At 39.2% G+C, this 22,400-nt stretch overlaps 1 protein-coding gene across 1 annotated transcript in view; it reads left to right on the forward strand.

Annotated features, from left to right (window-relative positions):
- The window catches only part of LOC124790149 (extracellular matrix organizing protein FRAS1-like), a 210,898-nt gene that overhangs the window by 148,142 nt on the left and 40,356 nt on the right, over nt 1-22,400 (forward strand). Inside the window, exons 12-13 of the mRNA XM_047257744.1 lie at nt 8,499-8,729; nt 8,996-9,229. Coding sequence (XP_047113700.1) covers nt 8,499-8,729; nt 8,996-9,229 — 465 coding nt within the window. The remainder of the gene's footprint in view (nt 1-8,498; nt 8,730-8,995; nt 9,230-22,400) is intronic.

Here is a 22,400-nt window from a genome sequence, read left to right on the forward strand (position 1 = left end):
ACACTGTATGTTCTAATAGGACTTACATCAACCAGCTTTGAGGGTGTTGCAGAACAATCTTATCTATGAAGTAATCACCAGTTGTCATTCATCATTTTATTCCAATAACTTATGGAAAACAGGGAAAAAAATTACTGTCTGACTGAATATTTTTGTACACTAATTTCTCTTAACATTGGCATGCAACTGTGCCATAGAAAAAAATAGTGTAATTTTACTCCATCTAAAATGTTAGTTACTTAAATTCGCCCAATAACTTTTTACAAAAAAAAGGAACATAGTATTTTTCCCCAAAGACCCTCATGTATTTAACCAGAACATATGATGTTTCTTCAAAACATATTGGGAATTTTCTAGCTTTGTGGGTTGTATTAGTCGAGTTCATGCAATTTTTTTGTTGACATGTCTGAAAATTATTTGACTGAATGTTTAGACTGTCATCAGTCATCAAGAAGGTGATGTGTTTGTTTAAAATTGGGACTACTGATTTGTTTTAAAAATGGAACAGAGAATTTGCATTAAATCTTGCTATAAAAATGGAATAAAATATATCAAAGTTTTAGAAACACTGAATATTCTTTTTGATGGATCTACTATGAGCAAAACAAGGGTTTATGAGTCATGTAAGTGTTTCCAAGATGGCTGTGAACAAGTTGAAGACAACAAACATACTGGACAACCCAGCACATCAATGACCACTGAAAACATGGAAAAAGTGAAAGAAATGATTATGAATGATTGCTGAATCACAATCAGAGAAGTAGTTGATAATGTTGGAACATCAACTGGCTCACACCATGAAATCTTTTTGGATGTTTTGGATGACAAAATGTGTGACAGTCATATCTGTGACAAAGGTGTTGAATTTTGATAAAAACAGCGGTGAATGCAAGTTGCTCAGGAGTCACTTAATGAAGTCAACAACAATGCAGAACCACTGAAACACATCATAACAGGTGCCAAAACATGGGCATAAGGGCATGATGTTGAAACTAAGGCTTGATTGTTCTAGTGGAGGCATTCTGGATCACCAAGACCAAAAAAAGCTAAGCAAGTGCAGTCAAATGTGAAGGTTCCACTCATTGTTTTCTTTAAATTTGATGGCATTGTGCATCATGAGACAAAAGGTCAAACAATCAGTAAGGAGTACTATCTGCAAGTTCTACATCATTTGCAGGAAGCACTCTAGAAGGAAAAAAAAGAAAAAAAAAGATCAACAAGATTTGTGGCAAATCAATTCATGGTTTTGCAACACAATAATGTGCCTGCCCCATTTCATTGCTTGGTCATGAATTTTTGGTGAAAAACAATATTGTAATGATGCCCCAGCCTCCATAGTTGCCAGATATAACTCTGTGTGACTTTTTTCTATTTCAAAAAATAAAGAGAACCTAAACGGGCCATTGTTTTACAAGCTTAGATGAGATTAAAGGTTCACAGCTGAAGAGCTAAAAGCTAGCCCAAAGATCAAGTTCCAAAAGTGTTTCAGGGATTGGAAGAATTAAAGTCATAACTGTATAATATCTAATAGGGACTACTTTGTAGGAGATTACATTTAATGTAGACAAATAAATAAAGTTATTCAAACAATGAAAATTCCTGGTATTTTTTGAACACACATCATACACATAGTGTTGCTCAAGAATGAGTTGCATATGAGTTCTGTACATGGCCTTCTTTATAAATGCTATATATTTATAAGATCCTTAGAGTTTTCATTAGAACATATTATTTTACACAATCAATCTAGTTGATACCATTTTGTAACACAAGACCTAAGTGTATGAGTTAACTTCTAATGCTGTTCTCTAGGCAACACTTTTTTTCCTTCTCCCCATCAATAATATCTTGCATTTATTTACATATAAGGCAAGCTGTCACTCGTTAATTAACGTTATTGCCTAAGTTGTTTAGAACTGTGCTTCAGTTACTCATCACTGACACTTTCACTGTACACAGCTGTTCCATCTTCAAACAAGTTGACTGTGTTGATAACAGTCTCTGACATTTTGTAAATATGAACACCATAATATTCTGTTCATTTTTTTGTGACATCTTATGTCTTATAAATACAGCTTTCTATGCACTGTGCATATCATGAGCACTGACCCTTTTGGGGCTATATGATTGTGTCTTTAAGTTTGAGTCTATTTGTTGGAGAGAGGACTAAAATACTTCTATCACATATAGGCTGTTGAAGAAGTTATTTGAAATTGTTAGCAAAGTGTGAATTCAGAATTATTTCTTGACAATGTGGTCATGTCACTGTCCAGTAAGTTTAAAGTTACCTTCTCCTACACTAACATTCCTGAAAATTACAACACTGAAACAAGATTCACTTGACTGAAGTGAATTTTATACCACAGACTAGGTACATGACGCTAAACAAATGATTATATCAATAAATAGTAATCAGTTTTTGAAAATATAATATAATTGGATAGATACTATATCTACTCACCAAGTGGCAGCAGGAGAAAAGACACACAGAAAAGTTAAGAGTAGGTGCAAGCTTTTGGAGCGTGGCTACTTCTTCTCGCAGAAGGAAAAGGGAGAGGGATGAAAGAAAAGGACTGGTGAGGTTTAGGAAATGGGGAGAGCTACAAAAAGTCACCCAGAATCTCAGATCAGGTGAGACTTACCAGACAGGATGAGAAAGAAAGACTGATCGTTGGAGGCTCCACTAGAAGAAATGCCTCATTCGAAAGCTTGCACATTTCCTTAACTTTCTTTTATGTGTTTTCTCCTGCCACCACTTTGTGAGTAGATCTTTAACAATCCAATTATGTTACATATGCAAATTATTAGGTTTACAGAACTGTATATCAATTCTGGTTGTAAAAACTACATCTACATCTACATCTACATGATTACTCTGCAATTCACATTTAAGTGCTTGGTAGAGGGTTCATCAAACCACAATCATACTAACTCCCTACCATTCCACTCCTGAACAGCGCGTGGGAAAAACGAACACCTAAACCTTTCTGTTCGAGCTCTGATTTCTCTTATTTTATTTTGATGATCATTCCTACCTATGTAGGCTGGGCTCAACAAAATATTTTCACATTCGGAAAAGAAAGTTGGTGACAGAAATTTCGTAAATAGATCTCACCGCGACGAAAAACGTCTTTGCTTTAATGACTTCCATCCCAACTCACATATCATATCTGCTACACTCTCTCCCCTATTACGTGATAATACAAAACGTGCTGCCCTTCATTTTGCACCCTTTCGATGTCCTCCGCCAATACCACCTGGTAAGGATCCCACACTACGCAGCAATATTCTGACAGAGGACAAAGAGTGTAGTGTAAGCTGTCTCTTTAGTGGACATGTTGCATCTTCTAAGTGTCCTGCCAATGAAACACAACCTTTGGCTGGCCTTCCCCACAATATTATCTATGTGGTCTTTCCAACTGAAGTTGTTCGTAATTTTTACACCCAGGTACTTAGTTGAATTGACAGCCTTGAGAATTGTACTATTTATCGAGTAATCGAATACCAACAGATTTCTTTTGGAACTCATGTGGATCACCTCACACTTTTCGTTATTTAGCGTCAACTGCCACCTGCCACACCATACAGCAATCTTTTCTAAATCACTTTGCAACTGATACTGGTCTTTGGATGACCTTACTAGACGGTAAATTACGGCATCATCTGTGAGCAACCTAAGAGAACTGCTCAGATTGTCATCCAGGTCATTTATATAGATCAGGAACAGCAGAGGTCCCAGGATGCTTCCCTGCGGAACACGTGTTATCACTTCAGTTTTGCTCAATGATTTGCCGTCTATTACTACGAACTGCGAGCTTCCTGACAGGAAATCACGAATCCAGTCACACAACTGAGACGATACCCCATAGGCCCACAGCTTGATTAGAAGTTGCTTGTGAGGAACGGTGTCAAAAGCTTTCTGGAAATCTAGAAATACGGAATCAACTTGAGATCCCCTGTCGATAGCGGCCATTACTTCATGCGAATAAAGAGCTAGCTGCGTTGCACAAGAACGATGTTTTCTGAAACCATGCTGATTACGTATCAATAGATCATTCCCTTCGAGGTGATTCATAATGTTTGAATAGAGTATATGCTCCAAAACCCTACTGCTAACCGATGTCAATGATATAGGTCTGTAGTTCGATGGATTACTCCTACTACCCTTGTTAAACACTGGTGCAACCTGCACAATTTTCCAATTTGTAGGTACAGATATATCGGTGAGTGAGTGGTTGTATATGATTGCTAAGTAGGGAGCTATTTTATCAGCATAATCTGAAAGGAACCTAATCAATATACAAACTGGACCTGAAGACTTGCCCGTATCAAGCGATTTGAGTTGCTTTACAACCCCTAAGGTATCTACATCTAAGAAACTCATGCTAGCAGCTGTTCATGTTTCAAATTCTGGAATATTCCATTCATCTTCCCTGGTGAAGGAATTTTGGAAAACTGCATTCAATAACTCCGCTTTAGCGGCACAGTCATCGGTAACAGTACTATCGGCACTGCGCAGCGAAGGAATTGAATGCATCTTGCCGCTTGTGTACTTTACATACAACCAGAATTTATTTAGATTTTCTACCAAATTTCGAGACAATGTTTCGTTGTGGAACCTATTAAAGGCATCTTGCATTGAAGTCCGTGCCAGACTTCGCGCGTCTGTAAATTTTAGCCAATCTTCGGGATTTCGCGTTCTTCTGAACTTTGCATGCTTTTTCCGTTGCCTCTGCAATGGCGTTCGGACCTGTTTTGTGTACCATGGGGAATCAGTTCCATCTCTTACCAATTTATGAGGTATGAATCTCTCAATTGCTGTTGCTACTATATCTTTGAATTTGAGCCACAGCTCGTCTACATTTGCATAGTCAGTTCGGAAGGAATGGAGATTGTCTCTTAGGAAGGCATCTAGTGAGACTTTATCTGCTATTTTAAATAAAATTATTTTGCATTTGTTTCTAGTGGATTTGGAAGAAACGGTATTGAGCCTAGCTACAACGACCTTGTGATCACTAATCCCTGTATCAGTCATGATGCTCTCTATTAGCTCTGGATTGTTTGTGGCTAAGAGGTCAAGTGTGTTTTTGCAACCATTTACAATTCACGTGGGTTCATGTACTAACTGCTTGAAATAATTTTCAGAGAAAGCATTTAGGACAATCTCGGAACTTTCTGCCTACCAACGGTTTTGAACAAGTATTTTTGCCAACATATTGAGGGAAGGTTGAAGTCCCCACCATCTATAACAGTATGAGTGGGGGATTTATTTGTTACAAGACTCAAATTTTCTCTGAACTGTTCAGCAACTATATCATCGGAGTCTGGGGGTCAGTAGAAGGAGCCAATTATTAACTTAGTTCGGCTGTTAAGTATAACCTCCACCCATACCAATTCACACGAAGTATCTACTTCGACTTCACTACAAGATAAACCACTACTGACAGACACAAACACTCCACCACCAATTCTGCCTAATCTATCTTTCCTGAACACCATCTGAGACTTCGTAAAAATTTCTGCAGAACTTATTTCAGGCTTTAGCCAGCTTTCTGTACCTATAACGATTTCAGCTTCTGTGCTTTCTATTAGCGCTTGAAGCTCAGGGACTTTCCCAGCACAACTACAACAACTTACAACTACAATTCTTACTGTTCCTTGATCCAAGCACGTCCTGTATTTGCCATGCACCCTTTGAGATTGCAGCCCACCGCATACTTTTGTGAGGCCTTCTAACCTAAAAAAACTGCCCAGTCCACACCACACAGCCTCCACTATTCAGCGGAAACCGAATCCCCACCACCCTATGGCGCAAGTCAAGGAATCTGCAGAAAACACGGTCCCAAAACCATCTGAGCCTCTGATTCAGACCCTCCACCCGGCTCTGCACCAAAGGTCCGCAGTCGGTTCTATCAATGATGCTGCAGATGGTAAGCTCTGCCTTCATCTCGTAAGCAAGACCGGCAGCCTTCACCAAATCAGATAGCCACTGGAATCCAGACAGAATTTCCTCAGATCCAAAGCGACACACGTCATTAGTGACGACATGTGCCACCACCTGCAGCTGGCTGCACCCTGTGCTCTTCATGGCATCCAGAAGGACCCTTTCCACATCAGAAATGACTCCACCTGGAATGCACACGGAGTGCACACCGGATTTCTTCCCCTCCTTAGCCGCCATATCCCTAAGGGGCCCCATTACGCGCCTAACATTGGAGCTCCCAACTACCAATAAGCCCACCCTCTGCAATTGCCCGGACCTTGAAGGCTGAGAATCATCCTCTGAAACAGGGCAGGCAGCTGCATCTGGCTCAGCCAGAGACAGTACCTGAAACCTGTTTGTCAGACACACAGGGGAGGCTTTCTGATCAGCCTCCAGGGACGTCTTTTGCTGTCTGCCATGCCTTGGAACGACCTCCCGATCAACCACAGGCGAGGGCTCAGCCCCACTGCGGGCAGCAACCAGGGCAACCACAGCAGGCTGCACTGACTTCGGTCATGCAGCTTGAGGCTGTTGCCAATGGGTACCACAGCAGCAGATCAATCTGGGGACAGACGGGATGAGGTTGACTTCCCGTGATACCCAAGTCTGGCTCCCCACAGTGGTGCCCATTGGCAACAGCCTCAAGCTGCGCGACCGAAGTCAGTGCCACCTGCAGCTGTGAGTGAAGGGATGCCAACTCAGCCCTCATCCGAACACAGCAATCACAGTTCCTGTCCATTCTAATTGATGTTGAACAACGTTTACTGAAACACGAGTCCATGCCTAGATATCGCAAGTGAAAAATGCAAAGAATGTATGAACTAACCTGTGCAAATGCCTAATGACTGTGCTACAATCTGCCTGAATTTATGATTACACTAACTAAAACTCGAAATTACACCTCCTATACGAAACTACGTAACAAATAAGTGAGCTAGGAGTATACGACTTGCTGCTGGCAGCTGCTTATCCGACAGCGGCAGGGAGCACACTGGCTGTGACCAACCGACACTGGCCATTCAAAACAAAAACAGAAGACAAATGACTATGCGAATTTACACTATTCAGGTACTAAAATGTGATGCTACAACTCTCAAATACTATAATACGCCCGAAATTTATGAATTAAACAATGCAAGTACACAAAAACACGCAAAGAAATTAAGAATTAAACTATGTAACAAATAAGTGAGCTAGGAGTATATGACTTGCTGCTGGCAGCTGCTTATCCAACGGCGGCAGGGAGCACTCTGGCTGTGACCAACCGACACCGGCCGTTCAAAACAAAAACAGAAGACAAATGACTACGCGAATTTACACTATTCAGGTACTAAAATGTGGTGCTACAACTCTCAAATACTATAATACGCCCGAAATTTATGAATTAAACAATGCAAGTACCCAAAAACACGCAAAGAAATTAAGAAACTAAGCGTAATATGAAGCTCCCATATGCTGCAATTAAGACCTCTGAGTACTGTGAAATGAAATAAAAGAGGTATTGGATGTTTTTCAAGAAACTTCCCTCTGTGTGTTGCTTAATGGAGTCCACATAACATCAACAGTGGTTGTTGGATGACCACAAAGAATAACTGACAACCAGCTGCATCCCAGATATGGTCAATGTGTGATACGCCAGACAAGTTTGCATGTTGTAGAATCAGTTGTATCCATCATTCTTGAAGGAAAGCTTGCACATTTCTCATCACATGGGCTAGGCTTAACAGTAGCACATTAAGTAGCAAATTTTTATGGGTGTTAAAATCAATTCTCACTCACTCTCAGTTCATTCTTAATATTAATGAGATGTCTGTCAGTTTGACCCTGTGTTTAGAAGTGATACCACAACACACACTGTTTTTCACCATGGAGGCAAGACTCTAGTTATGTAGGAGGCATCTAGAAAGTCACAGGCCTTGGAAAGAGCTTGTATAATGTTAAGAGGGCAATTAAGTCTGTGTAGTTTTGATGATACTCCATATCTAATATCAGGAAGGGTTTATTTAGGAGTATTCCTTTCACATGTAAGCAATAATACAATCTCTGAAAACTGGCCCTAAATACATCACACGTCACACTTTCAAAACTTCTTTTATGACATAATCATGCAGGATCTTGTGGAAATGGAGTAATGGCAGAATGAAAATACTTTACTGCAAAATCATTAAACAGTACTACTAAAAAAGGCTAAAAAATTCATCACATTCAGTAACACAAAGAAAACCTCACAAAACTTTATCAGAGATGAAATAGCCAAACAAAACAAGGACTAGCATTGAAATTTCATTATTTTTGGGAGACCAGAAACATTAAAAATTATTATTCACTGTATATATTCACATTTTGTGCATAATTAAAAAAAGCTATTAAACCTGAAATGAATTTAGAGTTTATTTATTAATGCATTTTTTGAGCTGAAGCATGTTTGCTGAAGATAAATTACTTGCTTTATATCATTGATTCAATGTTATTCTAAAATTTCTGAGACACAACAAATTTATTTCATTATACACAGCTGAAGAGAGTGGCTGCCGATTCAGATGGCCGGTTGCTGCTGGATTTTACAACAACTACTCACTTTCATGGCTGGTTTGTGACATCTCACAGAGGAGCCCCTCATGTGAGATCCACTGTTTACCCTCCACATGGACTACTTACTAACATGTCACTGCATCTCATATGGTCACAGGCAACATGGAACAGTCCAGTGCAGTCTTGGAGGGCAACTAGTGATTACAGTCTCCAGGTAAAATACAAAGACTGGGTACTAGAATGATATAGTCATTTCAATTTTTTTTTTAATTTTTATGTATAGTTGTATAGCTTTTCTCAGATATGAGCTTCTTATTGGTCATCTACAGCTCTTACTGTTCTGCATCATTGACCATTTAATTAAGAAATATTTTACTAATGAACATTTTGTGTTTACTGCTTTGATTGTTCTCTCCCTTTATGTATAGTAAACATTGAAGTAGAATTTATTTTTCAAGCAACCCTTATGCACACTGACAGGATTACTCTGGAAACTACACAGCCAGTCTTGTGGCATGTGTTGCTGCTCCTGGGCTTCAGTACACACCAAATGCTGCCAGTGACTGCATACCTCAAGTACCACCTGTAAGGTTGTCTATTCCTGTAAATTTTCAGCATAGTGCTAAACCAGCAGCACTGTCATATGGACTTGAGACACATTTTGTCATCAGCAATAACCTTGACAGTTTACTAGGACCACCAGAAAATCTTCAGGTATGTTTAATGGAGCAAAGCAAATAAGTAACATTCTATGTCGGTTCTCATAGCTTCAATAATTCAGTTTAAGATTTTTTCTCTTTTTTAATACAAAGGAATAGTAAGTACTGCATTATGTGCACCACAAGAACATTTGTTTAGTAAGCAGTTAATTTTTCTTGATGTAAATTGATTTTAATGAAAATAATGAGCATTTGAAAAATATGAAGTAGATAGATAAAAAATGTATCCACCAAGTGGCAGCATGGGAAAATGCATGAAGATGTGTGAACAATGAGCAGCCAGAGTCAACAGCTTCACCTTCTGCCAGAAGGGCTGAAGGGAAAGGCACATGGATGAAGTAAAAGGTTTGCCAACAATCAGCTTGTCCTCATCACATCCAGGAAATTTCCCCAGATTCAGAGTTCTGGAAAAGTTTTCTATAACTCTTCCCCTTTCTTAAACCTCACAGACCTTTTGTTTGTTCTCTCTTCCTCTTTGTTCATCCCTTCTTCCTGAAGAAAGTGTCACTGTCTACGAAAGCTCATGCATTTCCACATCTTTTATGTATTTTCTCCTGCTGCCTGTTGGTGAGCAGATATTTTTAATCTAGCTTTATAATATTTTAAAAGGAATTTTTGTCATTTTGTGGCAGAAAAGTTACATATTTAAGCAAGAAAAGAACCAAAAGTTTGGGTCTCTTTCTAGTAGTTAACAGAAACCAAATGTAATCTGTTGCAACTCAAGAAGAAAGGGATGAAAAGACTGAAAATTATTAATTCTTGGTGGTTGGTGGGTTTGATGTATTTAAGATTCATATGTAGCAATCAGAGTAGTGGGGACTGACGTCCATAAAAGATGAAGTTAATCAACGAGCTAATGAGGGCTAGGAAAATAGACAGTTGTGAGAGTGTTGAGGAATGTGGATAGTGCTTTTGCCACAGATCCAGATAATGAAGATATCATCAATGAGACTAAGCTGAACAAGGTTTCAGGGTTTTGTGTGAGTAGAAAGTATTCCTCAATACCAAAACTATCAGCCATATCCCCACTTTGAGGTACCATCCCTTCTTCATAATCCAGTCTTTCCAGCTGCGTAAGATACATCTATAACAATGAGTGGTTCTTTACTAGTATGACAAAGCCTATGATGGGCATTATCCCTCCCCCCCCTCCCCCCCTCCCACTCCCCCCAAAAAAACCTAGAGCACATTTTTTTTAAGAGCTAGTACTGTTTTCACTATTTATGTCATTTGTTATATCTAAATGCTGGATTTCACATTAAACATAAGACTTCTTTTGTGTCATGATGAATATAATGTAATGAATTAATAGAGGGAAACATTCCACACGGGAAAAATATATCTAAAAACCAAGATGATGTGACTTACCAAACGAAAGTGCTGGCACGTCGATAGACACACAAACATACACACAAAATTCAATCTTTCGCAACAAACTGTTGCCTCGTCAGGAAAGAGGGAAGGAGAGGGAAAAACGAAAGGATGTGGGTTTTAGGGGGGAGGGTAAGGAGTCATTCCAATCCTGGGAGCGGAAAGACTTACCTTAGGGGGAAAAAAGGACGGGTATACACTCACACACACACACATATCCATCCACTGGTCTGTATATGTGTGGATGGATATGTGTGTGTGTGCGAGTGTATACCCATCCTTTTTTCCCCCACACATATACAGACCAGTGGATGGATATGTGTGTGTGTGTGTGTGTGTGTGTGTGTGTGTGAGTGTATACCCGTCCTTTTTTTCCCCTAAGGTTAGTCTTTCCGCTCCCGGGATTGGAATGACTCGTTACCCTCTCCCTTAAAACCCACATCCTTTCGTCTTTCCCTCTCCTTCCCTCTTTCCTGATGAGGCAACAGTTTGTTGCGAAAGCTTGAATTTTGTGTGTATGTTTGTGTTTGTTTGTGTGTCTATCGACGTGCCAGCGCTTTTGTTTGGTAAGTTACACCATCTTGGTTTTTTGAATATAATGTAAAATATATAGAATGCCTAGTCAGATGCAAGAGAGGATGTGGTGTCCTTAACAGCTGAATCACATTCTCTGCCATAGCTTTAATGACCTTTCATCATGACCTGAAATGAGAAATCTGTTCTCCAAAATTCTTCCCACATTTTCCAAACTAATACTTTGTATAGACTGAAATTACAAAATGGCCTGGTTCATTCTTATGCCACTTTTACCGCCAACCTCCTGCACATGAGTCATATCTCTGAAAGACCCAGGTTCAAGAGCCATCATATGATCCTACCCAGTAAACTGGCTGTATGGTGCACTTGCTTGCAAGCAAGTCAAGTAAAACTGAAGGTGAGAAAAGGTCCTACCCACGTCAGCTTCTGTGAATTACGGCATTTGTCTCTCACTTATTTAACGTCATCAGCACACTTTAGAGTAGAACTGTAGCCTCTTTATTTCAAAAGAGAGCTCACTGTGGATCAGTGAAGGCACAAACATTGTTTCTCCCAGAGCAGATCCAGTTAGATCTGTAACTTGGGCCCTAATGCTGTTATAGAGTTTTGACAGCTTCAAAATTCTCAATAATAATGACTGATACGTTTGTAGTATGACAGACATGGTGAATTCAGAGTATTTAAAAATGCTACAGAGTAACATACTCATGTGTCCGAACTAATCACAACAGTTCTTTTACCTGGAATTATTTCAGGAAAATATTATTGATGGCAGGCACATGGTCATTTTTTGCGAGTAAGAATGGTTCTATTATACAACCATTTCAGAGACTTGTCCTGAATTTAGGCATGAATGGATAAATCAAGAATAAATTTTTCACTCTGCAGCCAAATGTGTAATGATATGAAACTACCTGGCAGCTCTAAAGTTTGTGCCAGATGAGACTCAAACTTGGGACATTTGGCTTTTGCAAGCATGACTCACAGCCCATCCTCACAACTTTACTTCCACCAGTAATTCATCCCTTACCTTCCAAACATTGCAGAAGTTGTCCTACAAGACTTGCAGGACTCCTGGAAGAAAGGATACTGCAGAAATATGGATTAGCCACAGCCTATGGGATGCTTCCATAATGAGTTTGTCACTCTGCAGTGATGTGTGTGCTGATACGAAACTTACTGCAGATTAAAACAATGTTCCAGTCAGGGTCTTTGCCTTCCATGGGCAAATGCTCTACCAATTGAGCTACCCAAGCATGACTCACAGCTTTACTTCTGCCACTACCTCTACTCCTACATTATGGAAAAAAAAAACAGTACAAGGAGACTTCTCTTTTTGTATCATTTGTTAATCACAACACAGTTCAGTACAATTTTCATTAATTTAAGTTACAGAAATCACTCAAAAGTCTTTAAACAATAAGTTCTTGTGTTTCATGGATATCAGTATGTGGTGTGGCATGAGGCAACACCAAGAATGCATCCTGCATATGTCTTACTCAAGGGCTTTCTAACTGTGAACTGCCATTTTGGGTGACATCTGACTACTTAAACATCGACGTAAGAATAAACTATTATTTTGTAAACTACATTATACTTGGAATATTGGCTATATCAAAGTTTTTGGATGAACTACCAGGACTATTGTGATTTTGGCTTATAAAAAAAGTTGTTGGTCAGAAATTCAGAAAACACACTGACAATATTATTCTTACATGATGTGGATCTCCTTGTTTACATGTACCACCATATTGTAAATTAGGATAAATTACTTGAAGTTATTAATTATTTAGTTAATTAATTAATTCTGAATGTCATTTTGTACATAAAAATTAAGGTAACAAAAACATTTTGTCAAAGTTCAGAATCTAAAAATGGTTATGACAAAAACTGAAATTGAGAATGGGTCTACTTATGAACTTGATGCTAATTATCTCTTCAGTTAATTAGTTTCTGATAATCCAAAATATTTTACAGGAAATGGCACTGCCGCAATTTCTGTTAGAGTGGGTCACCTTCCTTGATTGTATCCAAAGGGTTTTGTACTTTGTGAATTGCAGTACTAACGTCAATTAACTGTATTTTCTCATTGGGAGTGCCCCAATAAAAGTTAATTATGTCAATGTAAACAGAACAAACAGCTTTATAATCTGACAATAAATTCAAGTGAAATCAAGTCTAAATAAGAACTTGAAATTTTTATCTGAGTGTTACATGCCAATAGATAAATGTATTGAAAGTAAAATATGAATTAGCAAAAACAAAAAATTATGATTATTTATGGAAGTACAAAAAAACATAGCAAATGGGAAGGATTCACCTGCTATCTTGTGAGCAGATGTCAGACGTTAGAGAAATTTCCTCACTGGGTGTTAGGTTTCTAGTCTACCAAAAAAAATTGCAATCAATTCTGACAATTTGTGTTGTGCATATATGTGCATATACTGGGTGCTCCACTTAAGTTGCCAGGCACGTTTTCTCTGGTGTTTTGACAGACTTTTTTTTTTCTTGCGATGTGTAACTGGAGTCTGCCTAAACAAATACTGCTCACCACAGGTTCTATGCAATGCCCATTGTCGACAGAAAGAATTGGTTTTAGCCATTACAAGTAGAATGTTTTTTAAATTGGAATTTTACATGTCCATTGGATAAAGTGATTCCAGATTACTCTAGTCTGGAATTCATAAATCTTTCATTAACAGGTACATGAGAATACAAAGTTCACCCCTGGTAGATGAGTGGTCAGCACGACGGAATGTCATACCTAACAGCCTTGGTTCAATTCCCGGCTGGGTCAGAGATTTTCTCTGCTCAGGGACTGGGTGTTGTGTTGTCTTTATCATCATCATTTCATCCCCATCAACACGCAAATCGCTGAAGTGGCGTCAACTCAAAAGACTTGCACCAGGCGAACAGTCTACCCGCCGGGAGGCCCTAGCCACACAGCATTTTATTTACAATACAAAGAATAATTAATAAACCAATGGCAACAGCGACACATTGGCCCATGTTGACTGCTACCACCATGCAGCAGTTCTGCCCAGTTGCTGCTGGAGTATTGGTTGTTCTTCATGTTTTAATGTCCCTGTTGATAAATATTGATAAAATGAATATTGCAGTAGACTAATTTGGAACCACACTATCAAATGGATATGTAAAATTCCACTTTAAAAAACATTTTGTTTGTAACAGGAAACAACCCAATACTTTCTGTCAACACTGGGCATTATATGAAGGAATGATGTGCAGTGTTTGTTTAGGTTGACTCCAGCTACACATTGCCATATAAAATTGCAAATCTGTGCCAAAACAGCAGAGAAAACAAGCCTGATGACTTTTAGAAGGGACACCCTATATTCTGAAACCTAGGAATAACTTTCTTTACTCATAACAATTTAACTTCTGTAGATGAGTGTACTCATCATCCTCTGCCACCCCCCAAGTGCTGAGGACATGTTTAAACATGGCCCCTGCGTTTTCCTGAATTGCTATTGACATCTTTATGCCCTGATCAACCGACCTCTCTCTGCTGCAGATGAGTTACTTCCATACCTCAATGAATACAAAAGTTTTGAGTATTTATCGTACAACTAATGTGCCTCTTTGCAATGCAATCATGCCCTGAAGTTGAAAATTTCCGCTAAGTCACATTACATAAACATAAGCGTAGTGAAAGTATGTGTTGTCTTAGAATAAAATGACAATCTGTGTGTATAATCAATCTCTACAAATCAATTAAACAAACTCTGTTTTAAACTATTTCTAATAATTAAGACTCCTATAAGTAAGTAGAAATTGAAACTGTGCTGGACTCAAACTGGGACCTCTGTCTTTTGCTGGCAACATTTTATCAGTTTAATGGCCTAAGTCTATTTCACAGCATGAATTAAAACTTTAGCTTATCCTTATTTTGGAGTCAGTGCTGGAGTTTTGGTCAGAGAGATTGGTTAATGGAGTGTTACCTGTTAAAGAGAAGTATGAATCCTGGGATAGTCACAATGCTTCAGTATCTCACTTGAAAGACTAGAAAAATTATCTGTCAGAACTGAACAACCTCTGGAGTTGCTGAATGGGACATCAGCCAGTATTACTAATGGATATGATAATTATGTTCTTGTTATTTTTGTTCTACTGATGGATGATGATAATTTTGTTCTTCTTATTGGTGTTGGTGACTGTGATGGTGATAACAACTGAAGTTTCATTATAGCATGCATGACACTGAAGAGTGAAAGTTTGTTAAATCAGAAGTTGTTTCAAGTGATGTTGTAATGTCGTCATCAGGTTTTATAATTTAGATAATTTTCTAATAATGAATGTTGATCACAGGCAAATTGGATACCCAACATTTTGTTACAACTAACAGAATGGAAACATGTTGTACAAGTACCGTGCTTGGATGTGAAAGCAGGACCATAAGAAAGGCTGGGGACAGTGTAGAATACACACCTTTGAATTGTAGTGCTGGAAGAAACTCCATAGAGTTACATGGACTGCAAAGAGAACAAATATGTCAGTATTACAGCAAATAAAGCTTGATTTCTCCTTGAAGGTTTCATACTGAAACAAAAACTGAGCTCCTTTGGGCAATCTTGAGAAGACATGATTTGCTGGAAAAGTTGTTAATGCTGGGGAAGACTAAAGAGACAAGAAGATGACAGAAAAGGATGAGATGGATTTATGACATCACAAATGTAACAGATTCTAAACTGAAAAGTCTGCAGAAGAAAGCAGAAGAAAGTGCACAATGAAAGAAATTGGTGTGCTTTAGTTCATGAGGTCATGGAGAGTCAGAATCAACTACAAGAGTAGAGAAAGTAAGAGAGAGAGAAACAGAGAGAGAGATCTAATAAATGACCATGGTGACCTTCAGATTCATATCTGGCACGTTAAATGAAAACAGTGACTCTCTAAAATAAATTTTAGTTCCAATAGTGGTAATTTAGCAATGATCACAAGATTTTCTATTCAAAATTTTATCTACCTTTTTTGTAAAGTTCATATGGAATATTTTCACTACATTAAACAGCTAAATTCTCACAATAATTAAATAATCACAAATCTTTCAGTTAAATCCACTTCAACTGGCTTCACTCAAAAGTATGACCACTCTTAGCTACCTTTATTGAAGAAACATTATTTTTAATTGTATAATCTTGTCACCAGTTCTTCTGTAATGTGGCTTTTCATTATACTTGAATATGCAGCAATATATTTCTTATCTTAATATGCATTGCATACTCTCTTTTTCTGATATAGAGGAAAATGGGAGGAGTCAACTACTTAAAAGAACAATCTGAATGAATGGTGCATTTTGATAATTTATTCATTTGTAGACAAAACAAAATTCAAAGATACAGCTGGATTTACAATATGTTACTTAGTCTCTGTGCAGTTCAGTGCAGTTCCAGTGTTCACAATGACACCTGTAAGACACTATGACACATAACTCTCTCATAGTACAATTAATGTAATTGTATATCTAAAAACAAAGATGATGTGATTTATCAAACGAAAGCGCTGGCATGTCAATAGACACACAAACAAACACAAACATACACACAAAATTCAAGCTTTCGCAACCAACGGTTGCTTTGTTAGGACAGAGGGAAATGTCTGCTTGTGTCTGTGTATGTGCGGATGGATATGTGTGTGTGTGCGTGAGTGTATACCTGTCCTTTTTTCCCCCTAAGGTAAGTCTTTCCACTCCCGGGATTGGAATGACGCCTTACCCTCTCCCTTAAAACCCACATCCTTTCGTCTTTCCCTCTCCTTCCCTCTTTCCTGATGAAGCAACCGTTGGTTGCGAAAGCTTGAATTTTGTGTGTATGTTTGTGTGTCTATCGACATGCCAGCACTTTCGTTTGGTAAGTCACATCATCTTTGTTTTTAGATATATTTTTCCCACGTGGAATGTTTCCCTCTGTTATATTCAATTAATGTAATTGGATAGATAAAAGATCTACTCACCAAGCAGCAGCAGAATCACCAAGCAGCAGCAGAGCAAACACATAAAATAAGGTTATAACTAGGCAAGCTTTTGAAGCCATTGGCTCCTTCCTCAGGCAGAGGAGTTGAAAGGGAAGGAAGTGGGGTGAAGGAAAAGGACTGGAGAGGTCTGGAAAAAGGGGTAGATTTTGGGAAAGTCATTCAGAACTGCAGATCAGGGGAGACTTATCAGATGGAATGAGAAGGAAAGACTGATTGTTGGGGACTGCACCAGATGAGATTTCAAAACCTGAGAGCTTAAAGATGGAAGACAGGGTAATATGCAAGACAGAAATTACTGCTTAAACATAGTGCATGAGTTAGTAAGAATGAAAAGCTAAGTTCATTCTACGTGGCAGAGGTGGGAGGCGGGCAGCAAAAAATAGACAGTTAAGAAAATGAAAAATGTAGAAAACTAAAATGGAGTGAAGAGAGCAGTAGTTACTGTGAAGAAATGCTGAGACAGAAGGAATTTATGTAAATTAAGGCCTGATGGGTGGTGAGAACCAAGGATATGTTGTAGCACTACTTCCCACCTCCAGAGTTCTGAGAAACTGGTGTCGAGGAAGAATTCAGATGGCACGTGGGGTGAAACAGGCACCGAAGTCATCATTGTCATGTTGTAGAGCATGCTCTTCAATAGGGTATTTCATGTTGCCAGTACACACCCACTGCCTATGCCCATTCATCCTAACTGATAATTTCGTGGTAGTAATGCCTATGTAATGTTATACATTCCAGACCAGGATAATACTGAGTGACCAGTGGTGTGCTCCAAAGTTGTTTTTGGAGGGATCAGTAGTACCAGGATTAGATGTGATGGCCCAGGAAATTTGCTTTTGGATTAGGCTGGTGGGATAATTATGTCCAGTGAAGGCTGAGGTGAGAATGGTCGTGTATTGCTGTAAAGAATCTGCATCCAAGCAAATACATTTGCCTTGAATGCCAACGCTGTAGGGGAGAGAACGTTGGCCATGGAAAGGATGGCAATTGTCAAAATGTAAGTACTGTTGTTTATTAGCAGATTTAATCTGGACAGTAGTAGTAATATTTGTAGCTGGCCTTCGGTGAGGATGAGATCAACATCAAGGAAAGTGGCATGGGATTCAGAATAGGACCTTGTGAAATTTAATTGGGAAAAAGTATTCAGAGATTCCAGGAATTTTAACTGGTCAGCCTCACCATGGGTTCATATGGTAAAGATGTCATCAATGTATCTAAACCAAACCAGGGGCTGAAGACTTATGGATCCCTGGAACCCCCTCCCAGTGCCCATGAAAAGGTTGGCATAGGAAGGAGCCATCTTGGTTCCCATGGCTATACCCCTGATCTGTTTGTACATATACCCCTCAAAGGTGAAGTAGCTGTTTGTAATTATAAAGTTGATTAAGGTGAGTAGGAAGGATATCGTAGGTTTGGAATCAGGGGGGTGCTGACTGAGGAAATGTTCAGCAGCAGACATATGATGTATGTGTGAGGTGGTGGCATCAATGGTGACAAGCAAGGTGCATGGTGGGAGAGGGGCATGAATTTCACATGATCTAGGAAATGATTGGTATCTTTGATATAGGAGGGAAGACTTTGTACTATGGGTTGCAGGTGCTGATCAATAAGGCAGATATACATCGAGTGGGTGCTTTGAGCCAGCAACTACAGGATGGCCAGGATGATTAGGTTTGCAGATCTTAGGAAGAAGGTAAAACAAAGGTGGGGGTGTGTGGTTTGGGGGGAGGGGGTGGGGGGTTAGAAGTTCTATGGACTGATGTGTTAGTCCTTTTGAGGGGCCTAAGGATTTAAGGAGGGACTGCAGGTCAGTTCAATCACAGGAATGGAATCTTGATGGCAGATGCTGTATGTAGAGGTATCAGACAGCTGGCATAGACCTTCACAAACATACTCCTTTTGGTCAAACACCACAGTGGTAGATTCTTTGTCTGATGGGAGGATAATGGTGGAGTCATCAGCTTTTAGGGAACATAGAGCTGGGATTTCTGCAGAGGACAGGTTAGGGTCATGTTGTAGGGACGTGAGGAAGGGCTGTGAAGCAATGCTGGATGTGAGAAATTCTTTGAAGGCTTGTAAGAGATGATTTTGAGGTAGTTGTGGTGGATCAAATTGGGATCGTGGTCAGAATTGTTCAAGGCGGAGTTCAGTGTCAGCTTTGCTGCTGGACAGGTTTTGGGATTGGGTTGCAAAATGATATTTCCAGTTGACATTATGTGTGAAGAAAAGTATGTCCTTCACCAAATAAGCATGATCAAAAGCAGGTTTAGTGCTGAAAGTGAGACACCAGCATGACTACCACCAAATTATCAGTTAGGATGAATGGGCATAGACAGAGGCAACATGCAGATGGCAACATGAAATATCCTGTTGCAGAGCATGCTCTACAACATGACAAGCATGACCTTGATGCCTGTTTCAGCACAAGCACCATCTAGATTCTTCCCCCAGACACCAGTTTCTCAGAACTCCTCAGGTGTGAACGAGCACTACATCATCTCCCTTGTTCTCGCCATCCATCAGGCCTTAATTTATGTAAATTTCTTCTGTCTCAGCATTTCTTCACAGTAACTACTGCTCTCTTCATTCCATTTTAGGTTTCTACATTTTTCATTTTCTTAACTGTCTATTTTATGCTGCCCCCTTCCACCTCTGTTACATAAAATGTACTTAGCTTTCCATTCTTCTTAACTCATGCATGACATTTAAGCAGTAATCTCTGTCTTGCATATTACCCTGTTTTCCAACTTCAAGCTCTCAGATTTTCAAATCTCATCTGGTGCAATCCCCAATAATCAGTCTTTCCTTTTCATCCTGTCTGGTAAGTCTCTCCTGACTTGCGGTTCTGGATGACTTTCCCAAAATCTACCCCTTTTCCTAGATTTCTCCAGTCCTTTTCCTTCACCTCTCTTTCTTCCCCTTCAACCTTTCTGCCTGAAGAGGAAGCCACTGGCTCCAAAAGCTTGCCTCATTATAACCTACTTTTATGTGCATGTTCTGCCGCCACTTGGCGAGTAGATTTTTTTATCTACCCAATTACATTATTTTGTCAAAAATTGATTGTTTTTGTTGTTTTATCATAGTATAATTAATAAGACATTAGCTATTAACAATCCATGTAATTATAGAGTTTCCTCCATAAAATTAAAATTATGCCTATCCACAATACCACATCACCAATACCAATCACAATCAATCACACCACACATCTCGCACTGACAACTGCCATTTAGAGACTCCCACTTACTGACTGACTGTCTGCCTCTCTGTCTTTGCCAGAGCATAATAACAATTTTAATCATTGGCATGTGCAGCAACTTAATTACAGATTCCTCAAATGCTTAAAAAACTCTAACATCTGTCTTTTTCTGCTATAAAAATTTGTATTACATTCCAGTGTTAAATGAAGCAAGTCTATTTTAATCAGTCACATGCTACTGAAAAAATTAAAAATATTATTTTCATGTATTTCAGAGCTGTATAGCTTTACATGACACTCACAGGTGGCGCTTGATTGCTTAATTTGTCTGAACACTAGTCAGGTAGAACACTACACCCATCCCTCCATCAGGGGACAGAGAATTGCGGATCACATGTAGTACACGTGATATGGTACAAAATGTGTACCCTGTTTAGCTTCTAGGGCTCCAGAGAAATCATTTGACTTAATCTATTTCCACAGAATTGTGAAAGATGCTGACTGAAGTGGTTTTGATGCAAAGCAAGTTGTGATGCCTCACAACTAAGAATAAGACATATTCTGAAGATGGAAAGGCTTGTCAAAAGTTCTTGATTTGATTTGGCTAGTTACTGAGGATGAATCAATAAACTGATCCCTACAGCAAGTAAAAAAGTGGTGGATGTCCCTGTGTTATCCTAGAAGATTGTATTACCAAGCAAGATTACTGAGTTACTAACATAGGGTACACACAATTCACAGGAGTAGGTCTCAAATACCTGCCAAAACATACAGGTCTAGAAATAACAGCAGTTTTCCTAAATCACCAACAGCAAATGATAAGATGATTTGCTGTATCCTGCTATTAGGGCATATAAGTGTGAGTGAACAGAATGTTGTATCACTGTGTGTGTGTGTGTGTGTGTGTGTGTGTGTGTGTGTGTGTGTGTGTGTACACAAATCAACCATCAACTGTACTAGTGCAGGCCAGCCACTGCAAGCCACCTGTGGGAATCATGCAAACGGCACAGTGTCTGCCATGCCATCTACTGGTGACTTGTGCCTATGTACATGCAGAGCAGTGCTGATGGGCTCTCTCTATAATCTTCCAGTTAGCACCATTCACATCAGTTGTTCTGTGTTATGTTATGACTGGAGTCATGAGATGCTTATTTCCGTTATTGTTCAGAGGTTTATGAATAAAGCCATATTTGTGTTACTTGGAGTGGTTTCATGTATTACTTGGTTACTACGTGACTGGCGATGAGTCTGGTATGGTTTCTGCATGTGCAGTCTTTAAGTGCAGTTTCATTAGGTTTAGCCATTATGAACACTGTGCCACCAGCCCTGACTGAACAGTGTACTTCAGCAGTGACCACTTTGTTGGCTTCCATGCTGTTCCAACAACTTTCCCTCCAAATGACAATTTAACTGATGATTGGGAAGCTTGCAAAAAAAGACAGCATTTTTTGGCTTTTGGTGTGACAGACTGTGCAAAGCCTTCTTCCTCTCATAGATTCCACCTAAAATGTGTCAGTTACTGTGTCAGGTTGCCCCTTTACAAGAATCCTGAGCTCTTACTTCTGATCACATGTTTATGTCCAACTAACATCACGAATAATTACACATTATAGAGGCATGAGTTGAATTCTACCAATGCTGTAAAAAATGAATCCAGTCATATAGAGTTTAGACAGCCTAATTTCAAGGCCTTAGTCATAAGAATCAGTTGATTACTGGTGTCCATAATGATTCTTATTTAGACTCTATAGTGTGCAACACAAATATCTGTTTAGCTCCAGACAAGGAAGTGAGTCAGAAGGTTTTACTCTATGAAAATCCTCTGTCAGCAGAAGTTTTGCAAGCAGCAGAATCTTTTGAAGTTTCTTAGGCAGCAGTTGACCAAACTGGGGTGATGTGGCAGAAGTGTCACAGGATGTTCCCACTAGGACAACAGATAGCTTGCACAAGGAAGTGGCAGTGGCAGTGGTAAACATGCATTCCCAGTGCTGAGCAGACCAAGGTCAGCCCAAGCAGCCATTATCACCACAGTGCCAGCACCAACATTCTCTGTTTCCATCTTGTCCTC

Source organism: Schistocerca piceifrons, chromosome 1 (genome assembly GCF_021461385.2).
Source record: "Schistocerca piceifrons isolate TAMUIC-IGC-003096 chromosome 1, iqSchPice1.1, whole genome shotgun sequence".
NCBI lineage: Eukaryota > Metazoa > Arthropoda > Insecta > Orthoptera > Acrididae > Schistocerca > Schistocerca piceifrons.